We start from the raw sequence: 27584 nt of genomic DNA, 5'->3' as shown, positions 1-27584 counted from the left end.
GATGAACTGAGTGTGGAGGGCTGATCATAGGGTCCAGGCAGGAACCAGACTTCTATTTAGTTGGTCCAAGTGGAGGGACTTTGCAGAGGTGGAGGTAGGTATAAGGCAGTCAGCAGGGGATCTGAGGCCCCCAGTGCCTGGCAAGCACAGGAAGTGCCATCAACCCTGGACTTGAAGGGCAGAAGGAGACAGGGTCGCTGGAGTCCTGTGAGCACCAGTGGGACAGCGGGGGAGGGAGCACTCCTGAGGCAACAGGTGGGGCCGGGGAGAACCAGAGTCCCCGTCTCTCCTCCTCCGGCAGACCCTCTGACCTCCTGCCTCCCATTGGATCACCCCATGGAGACCACAGCCAGGAAGGGAAATAGGGCGGTGTCACCCTTGGGGGTCAGCATCCTGGGCATAGAGCAGGGCAGGGCAGAGAATAGATTTTTGGGCGGGTGAGTGGACCAGAGTAACCAGCTCAGAGATCTTTTACAGAGTTTTCTTAAAGGCCCAGCGTTTATTTTTCGACTATAGCCTGTGTGAGATATTTATACACAGCTCTAATAGACAGCTGGTGTGGGTCACACTCCAGGCAATGACACAAAAGTGGCTCAGAGTGTGACTTCCATTCGTCTCTGGAGTAGCAGCAAGCATATGGGTAACTGTATCAGTACCATCAGAGTACAGACCTCAGAGCTGTGGTGATATTCAGATTTACATATTTAAAACATTTCAAGAGTTTTTCATTTTAATTTTTCCCTGAAAGATCGAGGAGAGAATATTCCCTGAGATGTTACAAGTTTGCTCATCAAGTTAGGGAGATCATTTCATTGAGCACCTAATGCATGTTTATTAGGTCTTCTGCTGGTACCACACACAGAGTTCACCCCTTCACAAAAGCCCTTTGAGTTGCTACTGATGGGTGTTCCACTGGAGATCTTGCTGTCAGTGGTGAACTCCACAGCGCAGTGCGGTGCCGTGCTGGAGAGGAGAGAGCCGTTTTCTAGGTCAGGCCCTCACCCTGCCCTTGTGTCCTGCGCTTCCAAGGGGCGGCTCACACCCGCACAGGGAACACGGACTGAGATGAGAGCAGGGTACAGCTTACCCAGCTGATCTGCTCAGGAAGCATCCTGCAGAGGGAAGTAGAAACTGCACAGAATTTGGGGATGTGAGTTTCTCCTTCTGTGTTTTCTAAAGTTACATTATTTCCTGGAGAGAAGGAGGGGAAAACAGCTCCACAGAAGCTGTTTTGGAGCTTAAAGCAATGCTAAGTACCTGAGACTTCTTAAAGGAGACATTAATTCTCTCGGCCTGCCCTCCTGCCTGCCGCTCCCCCCTCAAGCCTTGGACTCACACGCTTTATCCCTAGCGTCCCCGTGAGCCCCACTGTCAACCTGCTGTGCTTGTAAGAGGTTTTGCAAGGAAATTTAGCTCCCTCTTCTAAAGGGCATAGCTGAGGCAGAAATTTCTACTTAGAGTTTCACTCCTTTGGTACAATAGTTTGCCCCCTGTTAAAATGCACATGCTCTGGAAAGGAAAGCACACCAAAGCCTTCCAACTCCTTTAGAATGTGTCAATACCCCAAGACCTGGAGGGGCCGGGTTGATTGCCATTCCTGATTGACATTTTCCTGTAAGGTCTTTTTCTCATTCTCTCTCTAGAATTCATTTTCAAAAGGACTGCAGACCCTAGATGCTCTGGGAGTAGAGGAAACCCCTCTAAATCTAAACAAGAGGAGAGAGAGTGTAGGTCAGAAAATGCTCCAGGCTGGGCCTGCCCTCCTCACCAAGGTTTTAAAGGAAGTTGAATTAATAATGGAGACAGTGTGCTGAAGCTCTGGCCTTACACTTAGGCATTCCAGAGAGAGGAAAGGTCACGCACAGACACTGTGCACCTTGTTGTGGTTACAGCAGTCTCAGGCTGTGTTGGCTTTAAGGACAAGACATGGACAGAGAAGCACACTGGAACTGCTGTGTGGCAGCAGTTCACTGATTTGGGGCAGGAAAAAATATTTAGTGATGGTTTTATAACAAGATTTTGAGCCAAAGACTAATTCTAGGTAAATCCTAGAAATGCATTCTATACCTGATGTGGGAACTTGTTGTTTAAATGGAAAATTTTAAAGCATCAAGCATTTAGTAAGTTCACTACCTTCACCAATGCAAACTGGAGAAAATGGTTTGAAAATTTAATAATGAAATGAAGGGAGTATGGCTCCATTTTGGATCCTGGTAATCACCTGCTCCACATCACCTGGTAATTGAATCTGGCAAAATAGTGAATTAGGACTCCCCGGATGTGGAGACAAGGGGAAATCACATTACTCCAGGCAGCATCCCGACTGAGCCGCCCTACCCTCTGACTCCTCAATGAGGCTGGCGGACAGCTGTGCTCGGGCACCGGAACCTGGAGACACGTGGGCTCATGCACTTGGTGCTGGCATTCTGGCCTCACTCTGCATCCCCTCCGACTCTCGTCCTCCAAGGATTTTTTTTTAACACTCAGTGGATACCCCGGGTGTTGGCTTGTGCAGTGGGTGCAGTGTGGGAGAAAAGCATCAGGGCTGGGGCGGTCCCTGGGCGGACTGTACAGTATCTCTAGGGTCTTGGACAAGATTCAAAAACTGCGAGATGTCATCCTTCTGGAAAGGTGCTGCCAGCATCGTGGCCGAAGGGATGGCTTGTCTAGCTGCCCAGGTTGATGTCCTTCCGTCCTGGAAACCAGGGCTCTGTTTCTGGGGAACGAGCGCTTGTATCGGCACTGCCCCCACATGCTGGTTTGCCTCCTCCTCTACATCTGCAGGACTGACTGCAGCCAGGACCAGCCACTGAGTGCACAGTGAACAGCTTCTTCCATAAAGTTACATGCTGTGAGAACAATGAGAAACAGATTGTTGCCAATAGTAATAACAGTTGTAAATAGAAACAGAGTAAATATGAGTTATGTGTGCAAAGCCCTTTCAGGTGACCTCACGGGAAAATGAGTGATTTGAAGAAAGATACTTTTTAACCATGTAGAAGGCATGTTTTAGGTGGCATGTTCATGTCCCACGGGGAGGCGTGCTTAGGTTCCTCCTCTGTGTGACACCCAGGAACAAGCAGATAACATTCACCATAAACCAGTAATGCTAACCTACTGGCTGCATTAGTAAAAACCAAATTCCTTGAGAAGGGTGGTACCCAAGCAAAAGCCAGCTAAATGGGAACATCATAAACTAAAGGGTAGTGTTCACCTGGCATTTTTGTCCCTGGCTGCATAGGCTAGAAATCTGATAATATCCAACAATTCTTTCAAGAGACTCTAACCCCTTAGTTCGTTATTTCTTTACTTCTGAGGACCTGGCTCTAAGTTTTCATCTCCCAGGAGATCAACCATACTCCCACTTGTTTTAATGAACCTGGAAAGCCTGTCCAAACGGGTCTGACGGATAGAGGCTACAAGAGAACCCAGGTACATCAGGGCAGCATGGAATCGAGCCCACTTATATCCGAACTGCACTGAACTTTAATAATGACCTAAGAGCAAATGGTGCTCAGACCATCTGAAGAGATGGTCTCATAAACTAGAGACTTGCTTAAGTGGAATTGTGTAGATGACCTCATAAAATATGCATTTAATACTTTATTTATGACATAGCTTTAGCGCTGCAGACAAGTGACAGCGAAATGTGTGGGAAGACACCTGCTGTCGGCTTTGCCTTGGGGAGGACAGGGGCGTTGGATGGTCTGCAAAGAGGAGGAGCTGGAGAATGATGCTGCTGGGTGGTCTGGGAAGACGCACTAATTTCTTTGAGAAACCAAGAATTAATAAATTAATGGTCAAGAAAGGGAAAAAATCTAGGAAGAAAAACCCCCAGTTTCTATAATGTAGCAATTTGAAGAAAAAGGCCTGTTTAGTTTATCTTTTTTTCTTTCTTTCTCTCTTTAGTTAGTTTACTATTGAATTTATTGAGGTGACACTGGTTAATAAAATAAGTTTCAAGTGTACAATTCTATAATACACCATCTGTATATTGTACTGTGTGTTCACCACCCCAAGTCAAGTCTCCTTCCATCACCCCCATCCCCTCTCCTACGTCCCCCACGCCTTTTCCTCTGGTAATCACCATACTGCTATCTGTCTATGAGGAATTTTTTTCCTAACCCCTTCACTTTTCTCACCCAGCTCCTGGCCCCCTCCTCTCTGACAGCTGTCAGTGTGTCCTCTGTCTCTGTAAGTCTGTTTCCATTTGTTACTTCACTGAAGCTTCCGTACGCATTGGCTCCTGTTGCCCACTGTGTGCGAAATACCATGTGTGTTCACCTGAAGGAAACCATAAACGGCTGCCACAAAAACCGGACTTATGAAAATAGACTTCTGATGCCATAAAAGTCGCCTATTTCAATTTAGAGATGTGTAGTAACACTGGCTGAGCTGTCTGCCACCACAACCCAGTGTTTGCAATTCCCATCACCCCAGAAATGCCCTTAGGCCCACTCACAGTTGATCAGTTTGCACTCCCAGCCTCCGTAACCAACAATCAATAAATTTGCCTTTCTGTGCACATCATGTATGAATGGCTACCTAATATTCTTTGTGAGGATATACCTTTGCTTTTTCTGAAGCTGCCTGGTGAAATCTTCCCAGGGAGATTGTGACTGAGCTGGGCTTTGAAGGGATCATCTGAAATAGGAAGGACCTTGCTCATTTTTTAAATCTTTGTTTCTCTGTGTTCTTCAGATTGAATAATTTCTGTTGATATGTCTCTCCTGTCTCATCAATTTTGCTACTGAGTCCTTCCAGATATTATATTATTTCATCCTAGAATTTCCATTTCATTGTTTTTATAGCTTCTATTTCAAAGGGGGAGGGGTTTTCAGGAACACACACAAAGGACACATGGACAAAGCCAAGGGAGGGGGGGATCAGGGGTGGGAAGTGGTAGTGGCTGAGGTGGGAGGCAGTGGTGGGGGAATGGAGACAACTGTACTTGAACAACAATAAAAGGAAAACATTGCCACTCTTCAGAAGTACTTATTTTTACATCATGGGCTATGGTTATAATTGCTGATTTACCACCTTTATCTGGTTATTTCAACAGCTGGGGCATCTTAGCATTTTGACCTATTGATTGCTTTGTGCCTTGAGAACTGCTCATATTGGCTCGCTTTTTTGTGTGTTGCAGTTTAGATTATATAATGGGTATTTTGGATATTATGTTTTAAGACATAACTCTACAATTTAAAATTATATTAAAATTTAAAATATTAAATTCTGTTTAAATTATCTGGAAAAGGATGGCTTTTTGGGGTTTTGTGTTGTTTTAACAAAAACTTGATTAGGTTGAGAGAGCAGCTCCTGTCCCACTCTCTGCAGGTGAGGTTCCCAGGTCAGGTCAGCATCGAGAGCTTCCTCCCAACGGCAGGGGACAGGAAGTTCCCCAGCAGCAGCGTCCACTGCACGTGTGCCCTGCGGTTCTCAACATAGAACCTAAGATCCCTAAATGTGTGATTTTCACTTCCTATAGTGACTTTTTTTCTATCAATTATTAATGTTTTGTCTTTCAGCAACAGAAATTTCAAGGAAATTCAACAAAGAAAATCAAATCCAAAAAACTGGATCACCTCAAAGGCCAGAAGGTTATCGCAAGATGTGATGAAAATGGCTTTTATTTCCCAGGTAGATATACTATTTTGTAAGATTTCTTTGTTAAACAGTATGTTATTGGAGACCAGAGGTTCTCAAACTGTGCTTCCCCTAGAACATGAACATTTCATGGCGACTAGAATGCAAAGGAAGGGTAGAAAATAATGAGGTTCTTCTTAGAGGTACATGAATGTAGGGCTGTTTATTAAGTGTTAATGTTACACAGTGTGGATTTTCTCAGGGAGCCACATTTAAAGCAGGGAACACAATCACACTTGAAATTTTAAAGAGGGCGTTCCCCCTGCTGCATGAGCAGTGGATAAGGAGTGGCTGGGGAGGTGACGCAGGGCCTGGCTTGGGCCATGAGGAGACGGTGGCACCTACCGCAGATAGCGGCACGGACAAAAAGACAGCAAGGTGTGTCTGGGACAGGATGAGTTGCGGGCACTGCCTCCGTGTGGACGTCTCAAAGTCTCTGTCTCTAGACAGGTTTCCTCTTTAGACTCGGAGTTAAGACAGGATATGTTATGTTTCATTCAATCTTCTTAAGTGGGAAAAATGCTTTAGCAGGGATTGGTTTCTAGTAGGCATATGTGTAGAATTGACAACTAGGGCATTTCCTTTGAAATTTGGTGAATGTGTTTTGGAGTGGATTGCAGAAGTGTCGCTGTGGATCTGAGCATTTGAGATGAGCTCACAGACCGAGGCATGGAACTCTTCTCTGCAAGCACAAAGGCCCGCACACCTGCCATTTCCCTGGGGCTTAGGTTTCCTGGGAAGTGACTACAGGAGGCTCTCCTGCTTGGTCTTCTGATTTTGAGCCTTGGAGAGGGGTCCGAGGCAAATTTGGCAGTTGGATGAAAATGCTAAAAATGACTGGACTGCAAATGACTAGATTAAGGGCTTGGGATCAGTTTTACTGGACAGGATCCCAGAGAAAAGTAAATTGGCTCAAAGTTTTCCTGAGCACCATCTCTACATGATTAAATTTAAAAAATGCCGAAGACCTGTTGCTGCCGGTCTGGGGGAATTGAGGCAAGGGGTCTACCTCTTTGCCTTCCGGCACCCTGATAAACCAGGTCATCAGCTTGTCATGTCCACTCTGAACAATGTGGTTATTCCTTAACTAGACAATGCACACAGATCCTGGAACACAGTGAGCCAGACAGGATCCCTGCCCCGATTCCCAAGGTGGCAGCGACAACCAGCCAGCTCTGGGTCCGCACCACTTTTGGTTGTACATTTTAGGGAAGCTGTGGGATGTGCTTCAACCTAGTTACCTAATACTAGCAAAAAGCCGGTGGTGAGAGTTCACCTTTCCTTTTCACTTCCACAACTTAACAACATTGATTTTCAGTATTGAATCATTGATTTTCAATATTTAAGCATTAGATATTGAAGGATAATGGCTAAAATAAATAACTAAGGAAACCAGATGGTAGAAAGTGTCCAGAAAGAGGGTATTTGTTTCTAAGAATGACATGCCCCATCAGGATGGCTGCTAGTGACCTGGATGAGTAGGCGTGGTCTGGTCGTGTTCTCAGAGTGCCAGGTTCTGCAGAGCCCAGAACAGAGCTGTGCACTCGCCCCACCCCTTCCCATTGTATGGTGTGCAGCACAATCTGGTGGAGAAGTCGGGGGTGCACTGATCTAGACAGAAGTGTTATGATTCAGCCCAATGAACAGCATGGGGCCAGCTTGAGGGAACAGACATTACTGGTTTTCACATTTTAACTCTGATTCCTTCCAGGCGTTGTGAAGAAGTGCATAAGCCCTACGCATGCACTAGTGGGCTTCAGGTACGGAGACACCAAGGTTGTGCCCATCTCCTTCATCACGCCTGTGGGGGGCGCCATGCCCTGCCCACTGCTCCAGGTACCTGCTCTAGCACCTGTTTGGGTCCTTTTTCACCATTCCCAGTGCTCTGAGGACAATGTGACCACTGTTGGGCCCGCCCTTTGCTGAGTTCTGGTTGGGCTGCTGCTAAGGGCATGTACTTGGATGGGCCAAGCAGTGGCCCCTCTTCCTATGACCTCTTGCCTGGAGATTTCTTTGCTCATGGCCCTGATCTGCTAACACTTTAGAGATCGTAGATGATCTGAGAACAGAGTTGCTGTAGCTGCTACTGCTCTTGAAACTGGAACTGGAAAAGAGTTTAAATCTATTAAAATAGATTTAAAACAAGGGCAGAGGTCATGCTTTCCTTGATACCAAACCAGAGAGTAAAGAGAAAGCTCCCCAGAACGCCACTGCTGTGGATCCTTGGGGAGTGCAAGCCATGAGAAAAGTACTGAGCTCACTCAGAGCATGTCACCTGGTCGCCTGTTCCCACCTCCCCAGGCTGGCCCAGGGTGCACGTCAGTGCACTTTCTCCTGACTAATGCTGCTGGCAGCCTCCGTGTGTCCCTCCTCAAGGTGTCCTTTTTGCGAGGAGCACTCTCTGTGTAACTTTTACCTGTGGAGTCCAGCTGTGAGCTTAGAGCAACGTTAACAAACCTGCTCCTTTCCTGGGTCTGCTTGACAGCCCTTCCGGTACATGAAGACAGTGCTCGTATCTCTCTGGTCTTCATGCAAAGCACTCCAGGTTCCCTCCACCAGACTTGGCAGGCTATGTTTCCAGACCCTTCCCCATCTTGCTGGCAGTGCCTGGGGCCCTCGGTTGGGTGAAAAAATACTGGTATATACAATGTGGCTTCCCCGAAACAATCACTAAATTCCAGGTATGGCCCAATGAGTACAAAGAATTTTACAACTACTGACTTTCTGAGGAAAAAAATAGGTATATGAAATTTAGAATCCTGGAGCATTTAAAACAAGCTTATATTAATGTTGTCTATACCATCTACAAGCAAAATGTATGCTATGAAATATGATCTGACCTGCAGGTTGGAGACTATGTATTTGCCAAAATTGTGGTCCCCAATGGATTTGACTTCTATGTCCCTGCCATTGTCATAGCAGTTCCAAATCAGGATGTGGCTGAAGACAAATTCTACACAGTTTTGAAGAGCAACAACCGGAGAGTAAGTAGAGCTGCATTTAGGAAAGGACGGTCCCAAAGCAGGAAGTGGCGTCTGTCCCCCTGACGTTCTTGTGGGCTGTGCCCAGCTCTTTCCTGCCATTGCCAGGCATCTTGAACAAGTGGTTTCCTGGCTGTGTCTATTGCCCCTGCGATTCGGGTTCTGCCCTCTCTGTGACGTAAATCTGCCCTGTGTCCTCCCATCCCCACCTCCCACTCCTCCATCAAATGGCCTTCTTAGGTCCCACTCTCTATTCACGGCTGGGGGTGTACTTGGCTTCTTCAGGGTCCCTCCTGTTCTTACAGCTCCACTCTCTCTCTCTCTCTCTCTTGCTTCCCTGCTGCTGCTCAGAAAGCCCCTGCCTTATGCTCCCAACAGTTCTCCCAGTTCATTTTTCCTAAAAGTTTAAAAAAAATCTTTATCTACTAATCTGACCACGTCACTTGCCCACTTGCCTGCCTGACGCCCCCGTCCCCACAACACACACTTCCCCTCCACCTCAGACAAAGTGCTGCTTTGGGACGTGAGCATGGAGACTGCAGCCAGCAACATTGTGATAACTGCGTGTGGCACCACGGCCACTGGAAATATGGGGAACCACTTTGTAAAGTATAGGGTTGTCTGACCACTAGGCTGTGCACCTGAAACTAATACACGATAATGGTGAATGTAAACTGTAATTGAAAATTTAAAAAAAAGAAGAGGAGAAAAGAAAATGTGCAGCTTGATGTCAGCACGTTTTGGGCTTGCCCTGTGAACGTAGATGACCCCCAGCCCCCAGCCTGGCCCCCAGCCCCATGGTCAGCTGCCTCCTGAACCCAGTGGCCTTTCCTAGGGCCCTGGGCTGTCACTTTTCTAGGACAGCCCTTCCCATCCTTTTGCCATGGACGCTTCTGTCACTTGAAAGATTCTACCTAGTTGTGGCTTCCTGCTGAGGCCCTCAGGGTCCCCTGAGCTGCCCTCTCCCCACACTGGCTTCCTCGCCAACACCCAACTCTTTACACACAGAAGCTGTGGCCTAGTCATCTCTGCACCGTGACACAACCTGAAGAAGAGAAGGTTCTCACAATTCAATTGCTTTTAAATTATTTGAATAACTAATGTTTCTAATGGAAAGAACTTAGCTTGGATGGACTACTTGATGTCTGGAAAGTAGATTGGTGAGCAAAAAAGAGCAAATAAAATCACAGTGGCTAACTTTATTAGGCACCTAGAACATGCCACAGGTACTAATCCAAGTGCTTTACCCATAGTGGGCAATTGAGTGTTCAGAACCTGTGAAGTGGGAACTGTCATTACTCCCATTTTCAGATAAGGAAACTGAAGCAGAGAGGTTCAGCCGCACACAGGGTGAGCGTGGAACAGGCAGTCTGGCTCCATGGTCTGCACCCTAACCCTCTGTGTCTGTCTACTCTACAGAGTAAAAATATCTAGTCAGTTCTTGGCTGTAATATGAGGATATTTGCCAGGGAAGGCATTGTGGGAAATGAATTCTAGGATTAAGGGCAAAGGGTGAAGACCATCAGAGCCAGCGGGCCCAGAGGCACCAAATGCAATCTGACAGAACAAGAGGGAGAAAAGGTGCCTTCTCCTCAACCCAGGAAAAGCTCTGAGAAAAAAATGGACTTTTCTGGAGCTGTTCGAATGACAGTCCTGAGGCAGCTGGGAAGTGCACCAGGTGGCACTGCTCTGGGCGTGTCTTCCAGGCAAGAGAGGAAAAAGCAAATCAAGGGATGATTGAAGAGACATCCTCAGGCCTGTCCCCAGGGTGTGGGGAGGGCTGAAGCAGTTGACTCAGCATCTCTGAACGAGAGACTCAGAGCCCAGGAAGGACCTTGGATTTACCCACAGGGCAGTGGGGCCCTGGAAACCAGAGCCGCGAAGTCAGGGTTGTGTGTGGGAGGCAGGGGAATGGACACTGGAAAAACGTTCTGATAGAGATGCTGGCTGACTCATGGAGACTCATGGGGCTGAAAGTGGGGCATTTGTCAGGGGGTGATGGCAATAGTTTATAAGACCAGAAAAAATATGGCCAAGGCTGAAATAAAGGTGGGACAACAGTTATATAAACAATGTGTGTGTCTGCACCCACTGCATCTTATGTGGATGGACTTGGCAAGTGATCCAGGATACAGAGAAATGAGAGTGTTGTGGACCGCTCTGCCTGGTTCTAGAAATTGTAACTCAACCCCCTGTGGCTAAGGGCCAGCGTGGACCTTTGGAATGAGAGCCACAGGAGACAAAGCTTGTCTCTGGTAGCAAACTCTGCCTCAGTTTCCTCTCCCTGCCCCCAAAGCATGATCAGAAGTCAATGGTGGGTAAGACCCCTCACAGTGGGGGGGCAACCTAAGCCAGACTCGATCATGTGGGAGGCCATCATGGAAGGACTTGGGAACCTCCCCCACCCCCACCCCCCACCCGGCTTTGACAAAGCCCAAGTCCCCATGTCCTCTGGGAGAAGTGCTTCCTGGCTCTAATCCCCTTAAGCCTGAATACCTGATGGGGAGGGGTGCAATTCCTTGCCTCGCTGGAGCATGGGGTGGGGGGAGGAAATATGGCATCACAAAGAATTTCTGAAAAATCTGTGAAATCTGCTTTGCTAAGAGTGCTTTCATTCATATGATAAGGGTCCCAGAGGAAATGAGTATGTCTCCCCAAAGTTCTGCAACCCCCTTTCTTGACAGACACTGACTCACACTAAGCCCTCAGATCTCTTTGAAATGTTATCTACTGTTTGATCCTTGCCACCATGTATTCCTGCGTATTACAACCCAATAAAAGCCTTTGGAGGGAGGGGCTAAAGGCCTTTTCCCTCTGGGAAACTGGCCACTTCTCCTCAAGCAGATCATGTCTCAGTCACGTTTACTCTCATCCGTGGCACAAGAGGGGACTTTCGAGGAAAGTTGCCCCCACAACAGAGAGGCCTCAACGTTGCTTTTTGTTCAGCATATATTTGTCAAGCCAGGCTCTGTATGTAAACTGCACTCTTAAATATCACTCTGAATAGGATAATGGCTAATAGCTATCCTAATGGGTTGAGCTAGAATAAAATTACATCTGAATTGTGGACATGTCTGATTTCAATTGAGTTAACTCTTTGGTATTATTACAGGAATTTTGCCCTCGGAGTGCACTTATTAAAATCAGCCAAAACAAGTATGCTCTCTCCTGCTCCCACATAAAGTCACCCCCAGTTCAGGAGGATCCAAAAGTGTAAGTTCACGTAATATTCTACTCCCTGAGTTTTATTTATATCTTTGCACCTTTAATCAGTTTCTGAGTTGAGATTAATGATCTCTAAGTGCTTGGGGAGAAAAGCAGAGGGGGACAACTTCCTGCTCTATGATTATTCTTCCTTCAGTGTCACACCTTTTATCTCCTGGTTACTTGTCCATCTAGTTCTAATCTTCATCCAACATTATTTTACTGACCTTTCAGAAGAGCATTCTTTCTGTCATGAATATGAAGGAATTACTCCCCTTCTATTTGTAAGGATTCAGGGCTTTCTAATGAAGTTATAAAGCAAAGGCTGGATGAGGTTGCAGTTGGCACTACTCGCCATCTGCCTGTCCCCTTGGGGGCCAGGGGTGAGGTGCTAGCCCTGGCTTGCCGGTACCCAGGTGAGTATGTGGGGCAGGTGGTGGTTTCCAGGGGCTGCAGGAGGGTAAATACATTTTTATCTGAGGCAGTACAATTGCTAAAGCTGGAAAAGTGAGTTAAAGGGAAAGTCAACAAGAGTAAGCTGAGGCCTAGAGAACAGGCAAAACCCCAAGTCCATGGGACTAACCAGGAGCATCAAGGTTGGAGTCAGAGCCATGACCTTAGAGGCAAAGGTGGATTTTGAGCAAGGCCTGGGGAAAGGGATCCAGGAAATCCCCTCCACCTTCACTTGGAGTTTGCAGGTCACCTTTGGGTGTCAACCTTCATTTTTCCAAAGTCTTACCTTGTACTTCATAAACCATAGGATATTCACTCCTCCACTTCTTATTCCCTCAACTGAGCTTTTGGAAACTGTATCCTTTTGTCCTCTCATCCAAAGCTGATGTATTCACCAGCTTCAGAGGTGCATTCGTGTACCATCAGCTACCCTGGATTCTTCTCTTTTCTCCTTAGCTCCTCTCCACCGATTCCTTACCCTCAGTGAAAAGTCAAGTTTGCCCCCCTATTTACACACACCCCTGCACACACACAATAGACCTCCCTGGGTGTTGCAGTGTGAGCACTACCTAGCACATGTGCAGTCTGAGCCCTGATGTCTCCACACTCTTGCCTCCTATTTGCTCCCTAACCTTGGGTATCATCTCACTCACTGCCCCTCTGCAGAAACTGTTTCCAAGGGGCCACTCAGAACCTGTCCCATGCTCACACTGATGAACTCTGTTCCCACCAACTGTGCTTGCTTTCTTGGTTGCATTTGATGGTCAACCACTTCCTTCTCCTCTAAACACCCCATCCTGAGGCTGCTTCTCTCTGGATTTCCTCCCTGCCTGTTGGCTCCCACACCCATTGCTTCTAGGACTACATTTACAATAAGGAACTCATAGCTCCCTCTCCAACCTGGGCTGCTGCTGTGCCCTAGCATTCTGGGGTGGAGGTGGGGGTAGTTGTGATTTGAGACCTTAATAACACAGGAAAGAGCTTTGGAACTAAGACCTTGATTGTGTTCCAGTCCCACCCCCACTTAGTTATGTGCCCCTGGCAAGTTGTTTATGTCTCTGAGTTTGTTCCTCATTGTAAGATTAGGGTGATGTGACGACTGGGGATGGTCATTGCCAGGCCCGATGGAAAGCAGGGACTCAGCACACGGTGGGAATCACATTATTTCCAGCCAACTACCTGTGCGTGCAGAATCTTAAACTCTACATACCTAATACTGAAGTCACAGTGGATCTTCTTAAACCTGCTGCTCCCTTTTCTACCTTCCCTGTCTCAGTTCACATGCCAGTCACAGAGTCGTCCGAGCAGAAATCTGGTGGTCGTTTTGGGCTTCTTCTTGCCCTTCACCTCCCACATCCATTGGTTTCCAGGGTATACTAATTCTAACTTGCAAATATTTCTCAGCTCTGCTGGACCCAGTCTGCCCTACATCTGACACTTTTATTTCCTGCGTGCCCTGCCTCATGCCTTGTCCTGCCACAGTCCTAGCCTTGTCCCATGAGGCCTGAGGAGAGGAAACTTCCTCCTGCACAAATCTGTGTGACCCCACCCCCACTTCAACATGACTCCGGTCTCCTTTGTGCCCTTCCCACTCTGGCTTAGCCTCCTGTTGGAGGACCCAGGCCTGCCTCCCTAGCCTCACTTCTCCCACCTCACCCCTTCCCAGCCTCCCAAAACACCTCTACCCACTGGCCATACCAAATTGCCTATAGCTTTTTCCCCATGCCAATACTTCTCAAAGTTCTGTGTCTTGGCACAGGACAGGCTAAGTACTCCCTCCCTAGAGTGCCGTTCTTTGCCCTTGGCCTCCCAGAAGTCCAGCATTGAACTTGAGCATCAACACCACTCAGCTGTGTTCCAGAATGCCATCCCTCCTGCTAGTGGATGCCCCATGGATCCTGGAGAGGCTTCCTTACAGGAATCTTCCCTTGTGTGGGGCCTGCACTGCCATCACCATCACTCCTGTTGGGCACGAGTCCTTGAAAGCAGGGATTGCGTTCCCCTCCTTCCAAATCCTGGTTACCAGTGTTCTGCTCACAAGATGTGCCCAATGACTATTTGAAGAATGAATCAATGAACAAACAAATCCTAGTGGATGCCCAGTGCACCTTGAGGGATACATAGTTCCACAGAGGACCATTCCTTAGGTGTGACTATTGAAAAGATACACTATAACCCTTCATTCTTTTTCTACATGAGTATATTTTCATTTAAAATAATAGCATATTTTTCACTCTCAAAATCCTTCTCAAACAGTATGATATCCAAATTATAGTACATTATAAAGGAATACGAATAGGTGCATCTAGGGATTGACCATATTCACTAAATTTGACATTGTCAATTACTATTTTAGAATTAACTTTTAATTCTTTCTGTGCTGAAAAATGCTTTGTCACAATTAATGTAGTACAATTAATGTACTACTCCAGGCCTCACTTAAAGCTCTTAGCTGCTATTTATCTACCCTAGCTTCTAGGGCTTTATACCACAGAAGTGTTGATTGATCCCCTAGTCTCCCCATTGTAATGTCCACTGTTTTTTGCTCTAGCTGCCTGCCTGCCTGCCTGCCTGCCTGCCTGCTAGCAAGAAACTGCACTTAATTCTCCTAATCAGAGGTCACACCCAACCTACTAAATTCAGACTTTAGTCTGTCTCTCTTCCTATAATCCGGGCGGGCAGATGTGAGCACCCAAAGTAAAGGTAGAGGCCCTGTTTCGCTTCTACACTGGGGTTTCCTCTGGTCAGTCTTTCTCAACAGGAGCTCTTCCTCACTTTACCAATGCACTGTCTCCCTTTGGTCACTCTTTAGTGAGTGTTCATACCTTTATAACCAAATGAGAACATTAAAAAATTAAAAAATCGCATGTTTTCTTCAGGAGCTATCAAAGAAATGCTCTGTAGGTTTCAACTCCAGTAGGACATCATTTGACTAAATTTAATTTTAAAATATGGAATCCACTATAAGCGTACATTTAGGCTGGTAAGATAAGGGGTACATGGCCCCAAACAGCAGATGGACCAGGATGCCAGACATCCAGCTATCAATCCTTTGCCCTCTTTTTCTTTCCTCTTGGGGCCTTCAGTTGGAGACAACAGAGCATTTTCCACAGGCCCCTCTTCCGGTTCCTAACTGAAGGTGGTTCACACTGAAGGCAGGAGGGAAGCCCTTGAATGGCAAAGGGTTCAAAATTAATTGAATATGGCCAGAGCTTATGCAAATTTTCATTTTCAACTCAAAATTTGACATTTGATTTTGAATGATTTTTGAAGACATTTTAGCAAGGTTGGCTTGCAAAGTGTATTATCCATTTGGCTGATTTCTTAGTTCTTACATAGTTGTTAAAGCAGATAGTTTTAGTATCACTGTATTTGCAATGTGAAATTGGGTGAGGCTGTTAGGGATTTCCTCTTTCCTTTGTCAAATGGTGATTGCATTCTCTGACAGCACAGCTGAGAGAGGGGTGTGTATTTGATGGGGGGAAATGACTGCCTTCCCTTCCCTTCAGTACGTTTCACGGCATCATTGAGGTCTGTTCTGAGTGAAAAGATAACCTAACATGTCTATTACTTTCTCCATTTAGAGAACACCCATGTAATTTCTCCTGTGTGATCTTCTTGATAACTCTAAGAAGCCAGGGGACCAGGATGAATTTTCCCCCATTTGTCATGGACTTGCAACCCTGAGTTCTCCCCTGACCGCCCCTGGCTCACATAAGAAGGCTGTAGCCTTGGCTGCTGCAGGGGGTGGGGGGTGTGCCTAGTGGGTCTGATGCTCTGGCTTCCAGTATTCTCCACTCAACCACCACAGGCTGGGAACCAAATGCTCCTCTGGGCAGGGCACCTCTGTCAGGCCTGAGCTGGATATGTACCTGATGTCATGTGACTGTCTGGACTTCCCTCCTAGCAGAGCTGGAATCCATCCTCCTCTCCTCCTTGGCAGAGCCAGGCGTGAGCAGATCACCTCTGAGACTCCCCTTTGAGAACACTGACTTCAGGGGGAGTTCTGAGTATGAGCTCAGGAAAACCACATAGAGCTAATTATTTTTTCTGTGCTCCAGAAGAATCGCTGGACACCTGAGGAAGGTTGTTGGGCACTCAGATCCTTAAGGCCAGGATCTCCCCCTGAGGTGTGATCGAAATTGTGTGATCTCAGAACATGGCTGGGCATGAGTCTGAGGGAGGGGAGACCCTCTCCCATGGTTCTGATGAGGATTGTTTGGGTCTGTGGTCAGCTTTCAATTCCTGTCACACAAAATATTACCCTCTTGTTACCTTTCTTTGAGTAGTTTTCCATCAGGCTATTTGGATTTATGAGTATCTTCCAAAGGAAATTATAATTCCCATATTGTTTAACATTCCTCCCTTTTCTCCATGTAGTGTGACGTCACATTGTTTTACTGACAAAAGGGATATTAAGTCATTGAATGAAACTTCAAGACTAAGCACTGTCTCTGACATTACATGAGAGAAATCACTTCCCGTAATCTCTCCCTGTCACTACTGATGACTTTTCCCTTCGAAGGAGCTGTGCCTCTGAAATCATTTAGCCTCTGTATGTTATTACTTCCTTGGTCCTGTCTGGTCAGATCAGGAGCCACACTTTTATGATGGAGCAAAGCCCTAAAAAACAAGCTCTGTCTATGAGTGTCCTGCTATCCAGAGATACAAATGTCATTGCCCATTTTCAGAAAGTGTGCTGTGGTGCCTCAGTTTTGGGAAGAGAACACAGCCAGAAATTCTTCAACACTGAGGGCCAGTGGTGGAAATTTGAATGACAACATCCTTTTCTTAGACTCTTCATGTCCTGCCCCTTCCTGTTAAAACTCAGGAACTATCTGGTCTTCATCAAACATTTGTTAAGTGCCTACCCCACAGGTCCTCCTGTCCTTTCTGTTCTAAGACACCTTGCTGATGTACACACACTTTGGGCAGAATAGTAATGAGGCCTCAGAACCAGCGAGAAGATGGGCAAGCTGACAATGCTGGACCAAGCAAATGAGATGGGTTTTGACCCAAGGGAAGCATGGAGTGGGTGTCAGCACTCTCTTCCCCAAAGCACCCAGCTACTTCTGAAGCACCAACCAAGGCACTGTATCTGGCTCCTCCTACCACACCAGTGGTCTATTTGTCATGTTAACAAAATACTGTCATGTCATGTGACTTAAATACTTAATGGGACATTTAAATTAACTCAGTTTGGGTATGAGATAGGTCAAAAGAAAGCCACTAGCAGGGCCTTTCCAGCAAGCTGATGGAGAATGTCCATGGGCGGTGAGTCAGGAGCATGGTGCCTACCCCTTTGCACAGAGGCAATCTGGGTCAAGGTGAGTGAGGCACATGGGTGGTAGCTCAGAGCTGTCACACCCCCCACTAAGAGGACATTTCCTCATGGAATATCTTGAACTTGGTCAACGTCAGTCATTCTGGAGAGTATAATAAAGTGAACGAGCAGCATCCACTTGGTTGTAGTAAATACTTTTCCTTATTCAAAATCTCATTCTGCTTTTAATTGTAATCATGACAACTTGTAGTGCTTTATTCCTATTCCAAAAGTAATGTATACTTAATATGACTTAGAAATAAAAACCAAGGAATATAAAAACCATCCATAGACTTCCCACCAAGATAGAGGCATAGGTAGGCACACTGTGCTTCCTTATACAACTGAAAGAAAGACAACACAATAAAAAAATACAACCAGAACTGACAGAAAATCCAACTGTATGGAAGTCCGAAACCAAGGAGTTAAAGAAGACACATTCATCTAGACCAGTAGGAGGGGTGGAGACAGGCAGCCCGGCAGAGAGGACTTGCAGCAAGGTGGTGGCTGGAGAACCCAGTGAGGTGGTGGATTGTGAAGTGGGGCATGCAAGACTGCAGCCAGCCAGCAAGGCAGCATGGGTGCACTCCATGAGGTGGAGGACTGAAGACTGGGAGGTCCCACCTTCACATGCAGATAAACTGGGAGAAACACCTGGGAAGCGGGACAGACTGTGCAACCCAGGACCCCAGCAAAAGGGAAATAAAGCCTCAAACCACTGATTGAAAACACCTGTGGGGGTTGAGGCAGCAGAGGAGACTCCCAGCCCCACAAGAGAGTTGGTTAGAGAGACCCACAGGATCCTAGAACATACACAAACCCACCCACATTGGAATTAGCACTAGAAGGGCCCAATTTGCTTGTGGGAAGTAGGGGAAGTGACTGAAATCTGGCAGAGAGCAGAGCAAGTGCCACTGTTTCCTCTCAGACCCCTTCCCCACACACAGCGTCACAACACAGTTCACAGAGTGGGTCACCCCTCCCTGGTGAACACCTAAGGCTCTGCCCAGTAACAGGTGCATCAAGACAAATAAAAATGGCCCAAACAAAAGAAAAGATCAAAGCTCCAGAAAAAACACAATTAAGCGATGAAGAGATAGCCAACCACTCAGATGCACAGTTCAAAACACTGTTAATCAGGATTCTCACAGAATTGGTAGAATTTGGTTGCAAATTATATGAAAAAAATGAAGGCTACTCTAAGTAAAATAAAGGAAAATGTACAGGGAACCAATGGTGATGGGAAGAAAACTAGAACTCAAATCAACAGTGTGGACCAGAAGGAAGAAAGAAACATCCACCCAGAAAAGAAGGAAGAAACAAGAATTCAAAAAATAAGGAGAGGCTTAGGAACCTCCAGGTATTCTTTAAAAGTTCCAGCATCCTAATTATAGGGGTACCAGAAGGAGAAGAGGAAGAACAAGTGGAAAAGTTATTTGAGCAAATGATAAAGAACTTCCTCTCCAGTCTGGCAAAGGAAAGAGACTTCCAGAAGTCCAGGAAGCTCAGAGTCCCAAAGAAGTTGGACCCAAGGAGAAACACACCAAGGCACATCATAATTACATTACCCAAGATTAAAATTAAGGAGAGAATCCTAGAAGCAGCAAGAGATAAGGGGACAGTCACTTACAAAGGAGTGCCCATCAGACTGCCAGCTGATTTCTGAAAAGAGACCTTACAGGCAAGAAGGGGCTGGAAAGAAGTATTCCAAGTCATGAAGTCCAAAGACCTGCATCCAAGATTGCTCTATCCAGCAAAGCTTTCATTTAGAATGGAAGGACAGATAAAGTGCTTCTCAGATAAGGTCAAGTTCAAGGAGTTCATCATCACCAAGTCCTTATTACATAAAATGTTAAATGAACTTATCTAAGAAAAAGAAGATAAAAAATATGAACAGTGAAAGGACAGCAAACTCACAGTTATTAACAACCATACCTAAAACAAAAGCAAACTAAGAGGACAGCTAGATCAGGAGTGGAACCCTAGAAATGAAGATCACATGGAGGGTTAGCAACAGGGGAGTGGGAGGGGGAGGGGGGGAAAGGTACAAAGAATAAGTAGCATAGATGGTAGGTAGAAAATGGTAGGTAGACAGGGGGAGGGTAAGAAATCGTATAGGAAATGTAGAAGCTAAAGAACTTGGATGTACGACCCATGGACTTGAAGTAAAGGGGGAGAGTGTGGGTGGGAGTGGGAGTGCAGGGCAGAGGGAAGTGAAAGGGGGAAAATGGGACAACTGTAATAGCATAATTAATAAAATATATTAAATAAAAAATAAAGACCATTCATAGTCCTATATTTCAAAAGTAATCACCATTTATATTTGATATATATTCTTCGATAGTGTTTTCTCTGTTGATTTTTTTTACTCAAAGTAAAAATCTTTGTTTCTTTTTGTCATTGGTGACAGTTGCAAAAGATGTTTTAAATGTGAATAGGTGTCAATTTTACTAAAATCCATTTCTCTGGGTCAACTATTAACAGACAGATGCAAAGGTTTCCAGTCACCCTTGTACACATTCACAGTCTTAACAGCAAGAATGGAAACATAACATACATTCTGTCTTGTAACTTTTTTCTACTTGACAATAGATTATTTACATCTTTGCGTAATAAGAATACCTCCTGTTTCATGATTACCTACTCGGAATTTAATTATTCAGGTGGTCCATAACTTATAATATATGACTGCTCCCCTGCTCAGGGATAGATACGCATTGCTTCTTGGTCTTTCTTGCTCCTCTTCTTGGGTTCCTTCCAAGATCAATCTTTTCCCTGGCGCCCTTCAGGTAGGTAGGTGGGCCTCTCCTCTACCTCACTCTTTGGGTGCTTTCAGTACACCCGAAAAACTCTACTTCCCACCCCTCCTTGTTGCTCTTCTCTCTGAGAGGTTAGGTCAGAGACTGGATTGTGATGAATTCTAATCCATGAGACAAACAGAAAAAAACCTCTGAAAGGGAAATCCTATGTATCACCCTAGTTTGCTCTGAAGGGAGGTAGCAATTTGAGGGATAACTGATGGTAATATGGTAGATAAGACTTTAGATTTCAAAGAACAAGGCTGATAATTACAACCTAGAGGTGTGATTTCCAGATGAGTCTCTGAGAACCTGGCCTCACAGAACCTACACATCCACACAGGTTCTGGCCTTATATTTAAAGGTAATTTTGGTGGTGGCCTCCTGGGAAGCCTTTTTCTAATGCTACTGCTATTGCTCAGGCCTTTTTTTGTTATGGTAAAATACATAAACATAACATAAAATTTACCATTTTAATCATTTTAAGCATAAAATTCAGTGACGTTAAATACACTCACATTATTGTGTGACCATTACCATTATCTCTCTTCAGAACTTTCTCATTATTCCAAACTGAAATTCTATAACTACTGAACATTAACTCCCCATTCCCTAATACCCAAGCCTTAGCAACCACCATTTTGCTTTCTGTCTCTATGAACTTGACTACTCTAGGGACTTCATGTAAGTAGAATCATACAGTATTTGTCATTTTGTGACTGGCTTCACTTAACATAATGCTTTCTAGTTTCATCCATTCTGTCGCAAAGGGTAGGAGCTTCTTCTTTTTTTCTGCTGCAAAGTACTGTATTTTTCTGACTATAAGATGCACTTCTCCCGCCCCCCAAATGTGGGAGGAAAATGCAGCAGTGACCCTGCTCCTGCCTCCTGTGACCCCACTCCACCAGCACCCCCACACAGTGAGCCAAGTAAGCTACATTTGCACTCTAAGATGCACCCCCCTTTTTCCTCCTAAATTTTGGGGGAAGTGCATCTTATTGTCTGAAAAATACAGAATTCCACTGTATAAATGTACCACAGGTTTTTTTTTATCCACTCATTTACTGATGGGCATCTCTGTTGCTTCTAGCACTTGGCCATTGTAAATAGCATTGTTATGAACATTGGGGTGCATAGGATCTTTTGAACAGCAGTTTGGGGATTCTTAGTGTATAATCCCAGCAGTGGAATTGCCAGGTCAAAAGGCAGTTTTATTTTTAGTTTTCTGAGGAATTCCATACTGTTTACCACATTGGCTGCACCAGTCTGCATTTCCACCAACAGTGTACCATGGTTTCCTTTTCTCCACCTCTCCAGCCCTTATAATTTGTTGACTTACTAATGATGGCCATTCTGACAGTCATGAAGTGGTATCTCATTGTGGTTCTAATTTGCATCTCTCTGATGGCTAGTGATGCTGAGCATCTTTTCATATGTCTCTGGGCCCTCTGCATGTCCTTCTTGGAGAAGTGTTTGTTCAGGTGCTTTGTTGATTTTTTAATTGAATTATTTTATACTCTCTTTTTTAAGAGCTGAATAGTATTCCATTGTATGTTATAGCATATTTTATTTACCCATTTATCTATCAATGACGCTTGGGTTGCTTTTACCTTTTGACTATTGTGAATAATGCAGCTATGAACATGGGTGTTCGGATATCTGTTTCAGTCCCTGCTTTCACTGTGGGTATATAATCAGAAGAGGAATTGCTGAATCATATGGTAGTTCTATTTTTAATATTTGGGGGGACTGCCATACTGTTTTCCACAGCAGCTGCACCATTTTACATTCTCACCAACAGTGCACAAGAGTTCCAGTTTCTCCATATCCTCACAAACACTTGTTATTTTGGGGTTTTGTTTATTTTCTTTTTGATAATAGCTATCCTAATGAGTATGAAATCATCAAACCAATGTTATAATCTGTCTTGGAAATTACCTTTAGAATGTTTGAGCCAGTCTTTGGTAAATATAACATGTGGTAAATCTTAATCTTTTGAAAAGGGATTTGATCAATGGAATTTTTCTCTTTAGAAATAACTGAAAATCTTTTCCCACCCTATTAATTTTTCCTGACAATTTCCAGAAGGATCTGAAATAGCTATCATCAAAGTTATTCAGAGTGAAGGCCGGGTGATCAAGGTGGCAAATACTGATTATGGGAACAAAATGTGTTTTAACACCAGGTGTTTGGTGTCCTTAACTTACCCCAAAAGCTCTGCAAAAGATGAGTTCCCAAAATGGTGTGCCACGATGGCATGGCTGAAATGAGGTCAAGGTGTTCTCAAGATGCCTTCTTTGAAAGACATTTCTGGATAAATAAAGTGTCCAGTATATTTTCTTTGTTTTTTTTTCTACCCTTTGACAAATCTCTCCATGTCCCTCATCTTCATCTCTAGCCATGGCAACCACCATTCTACTGTTTCTGAGCCTGGATTATTTGAGCTTTCACATATGAGAGAAATCATACAGTATTTGTGTTTTTCTGATATATTTTACTTAGCATAATACCCCCAGGTTCCAATAATGTTGTCACAAATGGCAAGATTTCCTTCTTTTTTACTGCTAAATACTATTCCATTATATATAAATATTATATTTTCTTTATCCATTCATCCATTGATGGATACTTCCATTTTCTTAGCTGTTGTGAATAATGCTTCAATGAACATAGGAGAGCAGATATCTCTTCAAGATAGTATTCCATTTTATTTGGATAAATACCCAGAAGTGGAATTGCTGGATTGTATGGTGGCTCTATTTTTAATTTTTTGAGGATCCTCCACACTGTTTTTCATAGTAGTTGCACCAACTTACATTCCCACCAATAGTGCCCAAGGGTTCTCTTTTCTCTACATCCTCACCAGCACTTGTTATCTCTTGGCTTGGATCTCTCTGTAGACACAGCAGTTTTGAAGACCATGGTAACCATGATTTCTGCTCTTTAGGGAGAATGTGGACATGAGGAACTCAACGTTCCTTATCAGGCCAACCAAGGAAGCTGGCCCCACAGATTTACGAGAGCTGAGACAGGCAAACCCTAGAAGAAAGAAAAAGAAGCCTGCCAAGAGGCTGCCTCTCCTGGAAGTGGTGTCTTCAGACTCAGACGACCCTTCTCACGGCAACAGGTCCCAAGAGTCCTTCCCCAAGAGACACACCAAGGTGGGAGGGAGACAGCATCGTTTATCTCTGGAACACCCCGAAATCTCTCTCGAGTAGTGCATGTGAGATTACTCCCCAGTTTCTGGGCCAGCTTTGGTCCCAGGACAGCAAAACTCTAATATCTTAAGTAATGCTGACATCCACTTCCCCTGGAAATGTCCCTAGCCTGGGGTTTAGGAGTCAGCCAGCCTCACCATTGCTTCCACACCTCCACCTGAGCAGCCCTGTCTGCACTTCTAGAGCCACCCACAGCAGCAAAAGGCCGGGACCTTCACCAAGAAACCTTAAAGCAATGTAGTGGCAGCTATGTTTACGAGAGTCTGCACTCCTCCAGGGCTTCCCAGACCTCAGCCCCTTGACACAGTGGACCTAGCCCCTCTGCAAGGTAAGGCCGCCCTCCTCCATGCCAACCCTGCTGTCCCTGTTTATAACAAAGGTAGACTTCCTGCCACCCCCACACCTGGACCTCCTACATGTGTGAGCTTATCTTTTGGCATTTCTATTTTTTATCCTGTTCTTTTCCCTGGCCTCACAAAACTGTACTCAGTCTTCTGGCAGATTCTTTGCACCTAGAAGTTTAATCTGATGGATTACTGTCATAGGATTTTCAAAATTTTTTGGAAGTTAATTATAATCTAAGCCTGAAGTCTTGTTTTAAGTGGATTTTCTCATATGAATTAGAGGTTTTATCTTTTAATGTTAGGACTGAAATGAAGACCTAGTAACTTGTATGAGAGCTACAAGACTGAATATCCCCTATTTATTGCTTTCTGGAGATTTGTATCCCTTCCTAATTATTTTTGTCTGTAGTCTGTTGTAGGTACCTCTGATTGAGTGTGGAACCAGAATAAAAGCTCTTACATTGGAAACATTTCAAAACTATTGGGTTGTGTGTTACTGCTTTCCTTGAACATATTTTAGCAATAACATGTAAAAGTATTCAACTCAATTAATTTCTTGGTAAAGTTAGCTTTATTAATTTCAAAAATGACAAAGCTCATTCAAGTCACTTCTAATCAATAATAGCTTTAGGGCTAGGTAATAATGGGATACAGATTAATAATAATAACTATATTGGATGCCTTTGTAGCAGCTAGGGCAGCATTATAATACTCTAAAAATTCATAACCTCATTAAAAGTGATGCTCATGTCTCTGAAATCTAGGGAACCATCAAATTTATGTCAAAGAAATTTAAAAGAAATCCATTTCCAAAAACGTGGAAGGAAGAGGGACAGGAGCTCAGCATTAAGCGAAAAGCAGAATGCAGTGAGAAAGGAATTAAGGAGTGAGGAGATAGATGACCCAGAACAAGGCAAGGAGTTGCAGGGGGTGTGCTGCCACCCAGAGCCCAGGGTCTCTCCTAGGCAGGAAGGCTCAAGAGCCTAGGTTTGATCTGCACAGTGGAGAATGGGTGGGGCAGGACAGAAACCATTCCTCCAGTGGCTGTCATTCATTCATACTTGCATGCATTCATATGAGCCTGTGTTCCTTCATCAATTACTCAACAAGCAATTGAGCACTGACACTGTGCCAGGCTCCAGAGAGACCTCAGACTTTTGAAAGGTGGTCACCTTCTCTCTCTATTCTACGTTTCTTCATCTTCATAGGAGTGCAGCTATGAAGGAATATGGGACAAATACACATAATAATAGTTTATTGATATGATAAGCATGATATGCTCCATGACATTAAGTAATATGTCCAATGTGTTGTTCTTCATTGATAATGCCCAGTCAAAGTGCTGGGGAACATTGCAATAACTGCAGATTATTTGCACTTCCAGCCAATATAGAATAACAGAAAACTAAATCCCCCTCCACTATTCAAAACAAATAAGAACTTGATAAAATGTATTTAACAACAGCCTCCAAAACACTGGACATGGGCAGCAATCCCTGAGAAACAAACAAGGTGAGACAGCCTCTAGACTGCAGCATGTGCTACTGTAAGCATTGCCTCAGGTAATTCATGTGTTTGTCACTGAATAAATGTGCATCTTTAGCATATGCCAGAAATCATAAAAGGGGTTCACTCTATAAAAAATAATAACTATGTGTACAGATTCTATGGCTGCCCTAGCATGGATCATAAGCCAGGGCGGGGCATCAGGATGAAGTTATTGACAGCCACACAGAACTATGTGGAATGGGTATAAGGTTCTTCCCTGAAACAGAGAGATAAGCTCTTACCAAAAGAAAAGTCACTGGTGTTCAAGAAGAGGTTGGATGACCACTTGAGTGATATAAAAAAAGATCCACTCATCAAGTAACAGAGTTGCCAACAGTGCCTCTAAGTTTAACTTCTGGAGTCTATGGATTAATGACATATAGTCCATTATCATCTCAGAGCATTTCCGCATAGATGAAAAACTGTCCTTATAAAAGGGGGGAGGAATTATAGCCAACACAATTAGATAAGAAAAATTAATTAGGGAAGTGGAACTGAAAAAGTAAAATTAAAAGTATAATTGCATTTAATTAAAAAGTGTACCTGAAAAACCTGAAAGAATCCATGATGGTGCCAACTCAAGCAATAACAATAGCTCAGTGCAGTGGCAAGACAAATTTAACATGCAGGAATCAGTAGTTTTCATGTACACAAACAACGATTAACTAGAAATTGTACTGATAGAGAAAACCTCATTTATAATAGCAACAAATAATGCTCTGGTTTCTCTTCAGATTGTATAAATCTTTCACCTTATAAAGCAACAAATAAAATAAAAAGGAGTCAATTTTCATTATTTGTGGCAGCTATATTCTAAAAAAGCCTTTCCGGCACTAAATTCAGCTACTATGGAAGCACTGTGCTTAGGAAAAGAACAGGGCTGGATTCCTGTTTGGTCACATCATTTCCACAAATTGATCAGTATGTAACCTTTTCTGAGTGTTTCTGTTTAAAGACATCTTATTTAATCTACGTTGTTGATTTATTAACACAACTCATGACCAACAGCACTATTACTCATGCCTGAATGGAGCTCAATCTAACACCTAATTTCTTTGCCGCTCACCTCACAGGCTTGTCACACACAGGAACACTGGACAGCACTTCAGCACAATGCTCAGGGCCACTTAAACAGTGAAACCAACAGGAAGCACAGAAACATGAAAAACATGGCACTAAATATGCCACTAAGGGAAAGGATAGTTTTTTACACAAAGAGCTGAACCAAGGAAGAGAGGTGAGCCACATTTTTAACACTGAGCATACACATGTCTGCAAAATGCCTTGAGTATTGATTTTGCAGTTACAAACAAATTTTAGTGAGTAGGTGAATTCACAAATACAGAATCCATAAAAAATGAACAAATTTTCTTAGATTACACTTAGCAAGAAATGTGCAAAAATAATATTTTTAAAAATGTAAACTATTCCTGAAAGACACAAAGTAGATTTAAATGTTTCTTATTTTTAGATAGGATGGCTTAATGTTCTATCTCCCTAAGTCCATTTATAAATCCAAAACAATCTCAATAAAGATAACAGCAAATACTCAATTTGGTTTGAGAAGTTGATAGGTTTGAAAAGTTGACAGTAAAGTTAATATGAATAAAAAATGTGAAACTCCAGCCAAGATGGAGGCATAGGTAGGCACACTGTGCTTCCTTATACAGCTGAAAGAAAGACAACACAATAAAAAAAATACAACCAGAACTGACAGAAAATCCAACTGTATGGAAGTCCGACAACCAAGGAGTTAAAGAAGATGCATTCATCTAGACAAGTAGGAGGGGTGGAGACAGGCAGCCCGGCAGGGAGGACTTGCAGCAAGGTGGTGGCTGGAGGACCCAGTGAGGTGGTGGATTGTGAAGTGGGGCATGCAAGACTGCAGCCAGCCAGCAAGGCAGCATGGGTGCACTCCATGAGGTGGAGGACTGAAGACTGGGAGGTCCCACCTTCACATGCAGATAAACTGGGAGAAACACCTGGGGAGCGGGACAGACTGTGCAACCCAGGACCCCAGCAAAAGGGAAATAAAGCCTCAAACCACTGATTGAAAACACCTGTGGGGG

The 27584-nt window shown here is 44.4% G+C and overlaps 1 protein-coding gene across 3 annotated transcripts in view; it reads left to right on the top strand.

Moving 5' to 3' along the window:
* Window positions 1–24428, top strand: part of VWA3B (von Willebrand factor A domain containing 3B) — a 172488-nt gene extending 148060 nt beyond the window's left edge. Inside the window, exons 23-28 of one of the 3 annotated variants that reach the window (XR_005068002.1) lie at window positions 5529–5640; window positions 7358–7482; window positions 8493–8630; window positions 11740–11840; window positions 23353–23951; window positions 24377–24427. Coding sequence is in view for 2 of the 3 variants with exons in the window: in XM_037056829.1 (XP_036912724.1) it covers window positions 5529–5640; window positions 7358–7482; window positions 8493–8630; window positions 11740–11840; window positions 23353–23623 (747 nt within the window). In the remaining variant the exon portion in view is untranslated. Of the gene's footprint in view, window positions 1–5528; window positions 5641–7357; window positions 7483–8492; window positions 8631–11739; window positions 11841–23352 lie in introns of all 3 variants that reach the window. The other 2 variants (XM_037056830.1, XM_037056829.1) reach the window with 2 other exon arrangements.
* The last annotated feature ends 3156 nt before the right edge of the window (window positions 24429–27584 follow it).

Source organism: Sturnira hondurensis, unplaced genomic scaffold, assembly GCF_014824575.4.
Source record: "Sturnira hondurensis isolate 20B ecotype Veracruz unplaced genomic scaffold, ASM1482457v3 Scaffold0009178, whole genome shotgun sequence".
In the NCBI taxonomy this organism is placed as follows: Eukaryota; Metazoa; Chordata; class Mammalia; order Chiroptera; family Phyllostomidae; genus Sturnira; species Sturnira hondurensis.
The sequence above is the reverse complement of the archived record's forward strand: the minus strand, read 5'-3'. Positions and strand labels throughout refer to the sequence as shown.